The 6,690-nt window shown below is 40.8% G+C and overlaps 1 protein-coding gene across 2 annotated transcripts in view; it reads right to left on the bottom strand.

The window, feature by feature from the left end:
* Positions 1-1,487: 1,487 nt before the first annotated feature.
* LOC125905657 (splicing factor SWAP) overlaps positions 1,488-6,690 on the bottom strand; it is an 81,413-nt gene continuing 76,210 nt past the window's right edge. For both annotated transcript variants that reach the window (XM_049603789.1, XM_049603790.1), the window contains exon 19: positions 1,488-2,191. In XM_049603789.1, the coding sequence (XP_049459746.1) occupies positions 2,126-2,191 (66 nt within the window). In that variant the 3' untranslated portion in view covers positions 1,488-2,125. The remainder of the gene's footprint in view (positions 2,192-6,690) is intronic.

Genomic DNA, 6,690 nt, shown 5'->3' with positions numbered 1-6,690 from the left:
TTTGCATTTTAAGACACGTGCTGATGATGTATTGCTGTACCTTGCAATTAAGCTGTTATTGCACAAACATTTGTGTGAAACCAACACATTCTCAACGTTTGGACCTTCCACATCCAGATACAACATGAAAGGTACCCTGGGTGCGTTGGTTGTTGACGTTCTGGGATGCTGTGTCAAGTTCTGCCTGTAACATGCATTGGATTATTTTAAAATAAACTTTTGTTTTCACTGGAAATTTACCGTTTACATACAGTTTCTTTCAAAAAAGACACACTACATCAGTACAACAATGGAATCGACGTATTTTTTCCTCCCAACAACTAATGCACATGGTTAGGTTAAGGCAACAAAAGCATGTGGTTAGATTTAGGAGAAAATGACAGGGTTTTGCTTCAGAATCTTACAGGATGCTAACACCGCTCGCTCGGGTGAAAGTCAGTGTTTGCTGGACTCATCCACCACTAACCCCCACCTGCCCTACTTTGACTTTTGTTCTTGTCCTAAATGTACAAAGTCAGGGTTGTACTAAAAGACCATCTAATGAGTCGGATGTTGTCACGCAAGTACCTTTGTTTCAATGGTTTTATGCCTTTTTTTAGCTGGCAAAAATTAGCTTACGCATTATCACAGTTGACCGAATGCACTGTGCTAACCAAGCGAGCAGCTGGTGTTAGGATTATCTCCAACCTCTTGTCCAAATATGGTCACTTTTGGCTCCAAAAATTCAAGCTGGTGATGGTCAAAATGCCAAACTCAAGGCTTCAAGACTGGGGTCCACAAATCAATGGATGACATCATGGTAGCTACATCCAATTTTTTACAGTCTAAGGGCTCCATGGCATTAGGCTGTGGTGTCAAAACCACTGAGCTCACTGGATGGACTGACACATTGCTGTTTACCTGTTGTAACAAAAGCAGGACAGCATCAGTATGTTCAGGAGGCTGCAGCAAAACTATAAATGACAATATAGAGAGATGAGATCACCCATGTTTTACTGTCTTTTCATTGATTTTGACATTTTATTGATTATTTTTCAGACTCTACACGGCCATGAAAGTGATATCTCTCTCTTCATTTAGTCCCTTGAGAGCATGAACCAGTCAAGTACAATTTCTGTGCCCAGGATTAACTGCCAGGGTACAGAAATGGGTTTAAGCACCATCTCAGTGGCAGCAGCAGACACCTGAAGGATATCAGCCGATCAACAGTTATGTTTATCGGGGTTATCAGCAATGTTGTTGTGACGTTAAACTCAGTACAGTCAATGAAGGTGAAGGTTTGGGTCCAGCAAACATCACTTCTTCCATCTTATCAGCGTGTCCCAAATGAAGGACAGTGAAGACGAGGAGGGAGGGGGCTGAGTCTTTTGCTCTAGTTTCAGCTATTTTACTTATCTATCAACTTTTGTTTTTGTACAATAATCCACAGATAAAAAAGGAAAGGAGTACGGCACACAAGTAAATCATAATTGAAACTTTATTGACAGTTCGGATTAGAAAGTTGTTTTGCATTAAATTCCATTACAGTACAAACCAGAAACAGAAGTAGAAGGCCACGCACTAGAGCTGAGGGACACGGTAGAAAATTAAAAGGGCTTCTCAAGCAGACGTGTGAGGTGCTGAAGGGAGAAGACAGCTGGGGGCGGACATAAGAGGGAAAACAACAGCAGAAAATAGTAGATGAGGGAGGAGAGAATTGAATTTATCAAAACAACACGACCCTTCATAGAAGGAGAGAATACAGACCTCCAGCAGCTTTACGTAATGCTGCAAAGAATGACTCACCACGTGGGAGAAAAGTAGAGTGTTTTTAACCAGGATGCAAATTAACATATGGATTTACTTCCACATTTGCACCAAAACATGTCCGCCGCTGACATGATCCCCGCGCAGATGAGCTGTTTTCTCAGGTCAGGTGTGAAACCGGATATTTCAGTTTAATGAGTGCCTTTACATCACTCTCACAATACTGCAGAAGACATAACGTAGCCAAACTGAATCTGCCGACGCTCAAATCAAGATGAAATAATAAATCAAGTATGGACACAGGTGGATGAAACAGATCCAGGCCAATTACATCTCCAGGAAATCAGAGGATGCCGATTGCTGACTGGACATGCCGTTTTTAGGAATTAGGAGGTTGGAAGGTCTTGGAGGTGGCAAGCATGGCTCGCACTTTGGCCATCAGATCCTGAAAACAGAGAAAAGCCAAAATGAGAAAGAGAGAGATTAATTTCATGTACTACACATCTACACATATAATTTCGGTGTCACTGGATAACTGAGAATGAACTTAAAATCTGAGTGGGACTGCAGAGTTGTTCTACACCTGTGTGTATAATAATACCACTGTATGGGGTGTTATAGCAACCACCAATAGGATGAGAGCCTAAAGATATATTTATATCAGACTGTGTGTTGTTGAAGCCAGCAACAACTCTAAGTCCTGCACCATCTGATGATCAAGTTATCACCAATATATTTCTCTGCTCTCTGTTTTGCTTCGACTTAAACACATCTACTGATCCCTCTCCAATAAAGAACTGCTATGAAAAAATCCAATTGATCTTGAATCAGCAACTGAGCTGGGGACCAAAATGGAACATTGAGGGGAAAAGCAGCAAGGAAATTATCTTATTTTGAAGTAACTGATGAAGAAACATTCCTGTTATTATTATTATTATTATTATTATTATTATTATGTGAAGGAGCTGCTTATTGCTAATTATGGGTGTAATAATACATCAATCTGGAGCAATATATAGATTCAATAATCCAATCTAACTATCCAATATCACTGATGCAAAGTGTAAACAGAGATACATAATGTCATCTTTATATGCCCTTATTTTAAATTTGATAGCATGCATGTGTCGGCGTTTCCATCCCAGCACACCTCCCTCCTAATCAAACGGTGCTAGCTGCCTGCCTTCTAGCTCCCCCAGAAGGTGTGCCAGGCTTTGAAACTAATTTTTCATAGTGGCCATGCAGTGTAATTACATCACATGACATCCTGTACCTGAAAGGACTTTTTCTCATAGACTTACATGGTGAAATATACATCTGTAAATCAGCTGATGCATTTTTTGAGCATCACAATCCCCCCCCAAAATGACTTTTTTACTATCAGGATTTGATAGATTTCATTGGTAACTCTAGAAGAGCCACACGATTGAATCACTTGATCCCAATTCAAGTTAGCGAAGCGCTAAACTGGAAGTAGCCAGCTCAGTCTCTCTAGTGTGCCTGCTCTATGGGCCACACAGTGTGGAAACAGTGCTGATCATCTAAGTAATTTTATACGCAGCATTTGAACTTTCTTGGCTTCATGCCCAACATATTCTCATTCTGACTTTGTCACATATCGACGTTTAGTCATGGACAGATATGGCATGAAAGGTACCCAGGGTGCGTTGGTCGTTCTGGGACGCCGTGTCAAGTTATACAGGTTACATGCATTGTCCTCTTTCAAAATACACTTCCGTTTTCACAGGACATTTACTGTTTACACACTGTCTCTTTCAAAATAAAAGCACTGCATCAGTACAAAAACGCAAATTGACTCCCCCCCCCCCTCCAACAATAACCACATGTGACTGCGTTTAGGCAACAACAACACGTGGTTAGGTTTAGGAAAAAAACAACTGGGTTTGGCATTATAATCTTACGGGACACGAACACCGCTTTCCCAGGTGAAAGTCAGCATTTGTTGGACCCATCCGGCACCAGCCCCACCCGCCCTACTCTGACTTTCGCCACCTTAACTGTCGTTCTTGTCCTATCTCAATTCCCCGATGCTGCAGAGGGCTGTCACTATAACAGCGACTGGCCACGTATCATGCCGAGGTTAAAGGACGGATTTCGGATTTCCCACGACTTTGGAGTGAGACCAGATTGCCATGCACCACTGAGCAACTTTCATAGGAATGAATGAGGGTCCATGAGTCTAGCACCAGGCAGACAATGGAAAGAAGCCAAGAAAAAGACACTGAGGATGTTTACTAATATCCTCTAATATTAAATGCAGGCCCCTGACTTGAATTGAATCAAAATTGTATTGTGGCTGACTTTGTGATGTCAGCAAATATCGTGTTCTTGTTTGAAGAATCGATATATTGGATTGTGATGAAATCTGGGACTTCCACCCCTTCTAATAATGCTGTTACCATTGGGAATGAACCCCCCAGTCTGCAGCCCCTTGATATATTGTTGCATATTAAGGCTTGTTTTGGAGTATGCTTCCTGCCCTTGAGCCGTCAGTAATTCTTTTAAACATATGACACATTTTAAGTACAGAATAATACCCTGTAAGCATATTACGTCCTCCCCAAGCCATTATATCAACAGTCACCTAATCCTTAATTTCAGTGGCTGACCTGCTCAGTGGCCAAAAGTAAATGTATTATGTAAACAAGACAATGATAGGAAAAAACAATTTGCAGAAAGCTGCAGTTGCCAGAAATGAGCATGGGGCTAAACTGAGATATATAAAGTAGATTGAAGCAAGTAGAGAGCTGCCACAATGCCAAATTCCATTCCTCCCTTCTTCAGGTAGAAATGTAAATTTTGCTGACTAGGGGGCAAACGCATGCGTTGCTGAATAGAAAATGTTAATTTGCATCCCAAGAGTGATTCATACACGCATGGACAAATATCCACCCTTGAGCTCTCCTGACAGATGAGACAAATTAACAGCTGTAATCACAGAGGGAAGGAGCTGTCATATCAAATCACTCAAAAGGCTGTTTCTCCCTAAACCCTGGTGTATCCAACTCTAACACACACACAAACACACACGCACACACACATGAGGAAGTGCTCACTGAATGTGACAAACAAACAAACAATGCCCCAAATTATTAACAACTGAGTGGAAAGTTGTTCAAACTATAGCGTAATTCTTGTCTTAGCAAACAAAGTGCAGCAGGAACTGTATGACATTAATAGATCATCACAAGTTACGTTACAGCTGTCACACACGGGATAGCCGAGTATAGTTACATAATACTGAAAAAGCATGAAGCCCACTTACAACTAAGGATTCCAATAAACAATGCATAGGATGTCAACCTAAATATTCATCCAACATTTTATAAAACACAAATACAAGCTTGCATTTGAAAACTGTTTAATAATACAAACCGATTGCTGACTGCTCAGCCTGATGGAGAAACAACATACTCCGCACTGATCTGTTATCGCAACACAGTACATCAGCTGTGGAATATTTAAATCTGGAATATGGAGAAAAAAAAATCAACTTCAGAAAAGTAACAAGGCAGCGTTCCATGTAAGTTATTAGGCTATCAACTTAAAGAAATACTGCATGCAATAGTCCACCTTCCACCTTCTCTTCCCTCTATCTGTCACTTTGTTTCTTTCCATCTTAAACACACACAAATTGGAAACTGCTGCAGCGAGGCTTGTCTCTGTGCTCTACTCATGTCTCGGCTGTAGTTCACCCAAGTCAAACAGGCCAAATCTATTTGTCCTAGGCTAATGCAGACATGACCCACCCTATTCTCCCTCTGAGTGGCTAGTACTTGTTGGATTCGTTGGTTGGACTGGGTTGGGTTTAGGACAGAGGAGTAAGATTGGTTACAGTTTGGGTAAGAATATCAGGGTAAGAGTAGTGTGGGTAATGCTTTTACCATCGTAGAAAGAACAAAAAAACAACAACCTAGAAATACTGCCCCACGGCTGTATGCCTCTGCAATCCAATCATGTTTCTCTCACAGTTTACATCCATGTCTGTGACAACATAGATGCTTCACACACATCTTCCCCCCGGCAGCACAGAAGATCAATACAACCAGCACAGTTTCAAGGATGGCACCTAAGATTAGTGTCATCGATTCAGTATCTGACCAAATGTCTCCCCTTCTGCTCCTAAGAGATGGCATTGAGTAATGGACAGAAAAGTGTTTTAAGCAGAATATAATGTCACAGTGATGTAAACCTTTGACCTTTTGGATAAAAAAAGTACTCATTCTGTCGTTATATCCTATTAGACATTTATGTGAAGTTTTGTCACAATTTGTATAAGGATTCTTGAGTTTGGCCCAAAACATATTTTGTGTGGTCACACTGACCTTGACCTTTGACCACCAAATTCCAATCAGTTTATTTTTCTATGGTTCAAGTGAAGGTTTGTTACAAATTTGAAGAAATCACCAAAGGACGTTTCCGGAATAAAACTTTCACAAGAACGATACAGACAAGGTCACAGTAACCCTGTCCTTTGACCACCAAAATCTAATCAGTTTATTGTTGAGCCCAGGGGGACATTTATGCCAGATTCAAAGAAATTCCCTCATGGTGTACTTGAGATATTGTGTTCACAAGAAAAAGACAGACAAGGTCACAGTATCCTTGACCTTTGACCTGTGACTAGCAAAATTGAATCAGTTCATCGTTAAATCAAAGTGGATGTTTTTGCCAAATTTGAAGAAATTGCCTCAGGACATTTCTGGGGTAGCACATTCACAGGGAAGACATGGATGCAGGGTCACAGTGACCTTGACCTTTAACCATCAAGATCTAATCAGTTCATTGATGACTCCAAGTGAATGTTTGTGCCAAATTCAAAGAAATTCTTTCATAGTGTCTGAAAGAAAGTGTGTTCACAAGAATGAGAAAGACAAGGTCACAGTGACCTTGACCTTTGACCACCAAAATGTAATTGGATAA

This window comes from Epinephelus fuscoguttatus, linkage group LG18 (assembly GCF_011397635.1).
Source record: "Epinephelus fuscoguttatus linkage group LG18, E.fuscoguttatus.final_Chr_v1".
NCBI classification, from domain to species: Eukaryota; Metazoa; Chordata; class Actinopteri; order Perciformes; family Serranidae; genus Epinephelus; species Epinephelus fuscoguttatus.
Note: the sequence above shows the minus strand (reverse complement) of the source record. Positions and strands in the feature narration are given on the sequence as shown.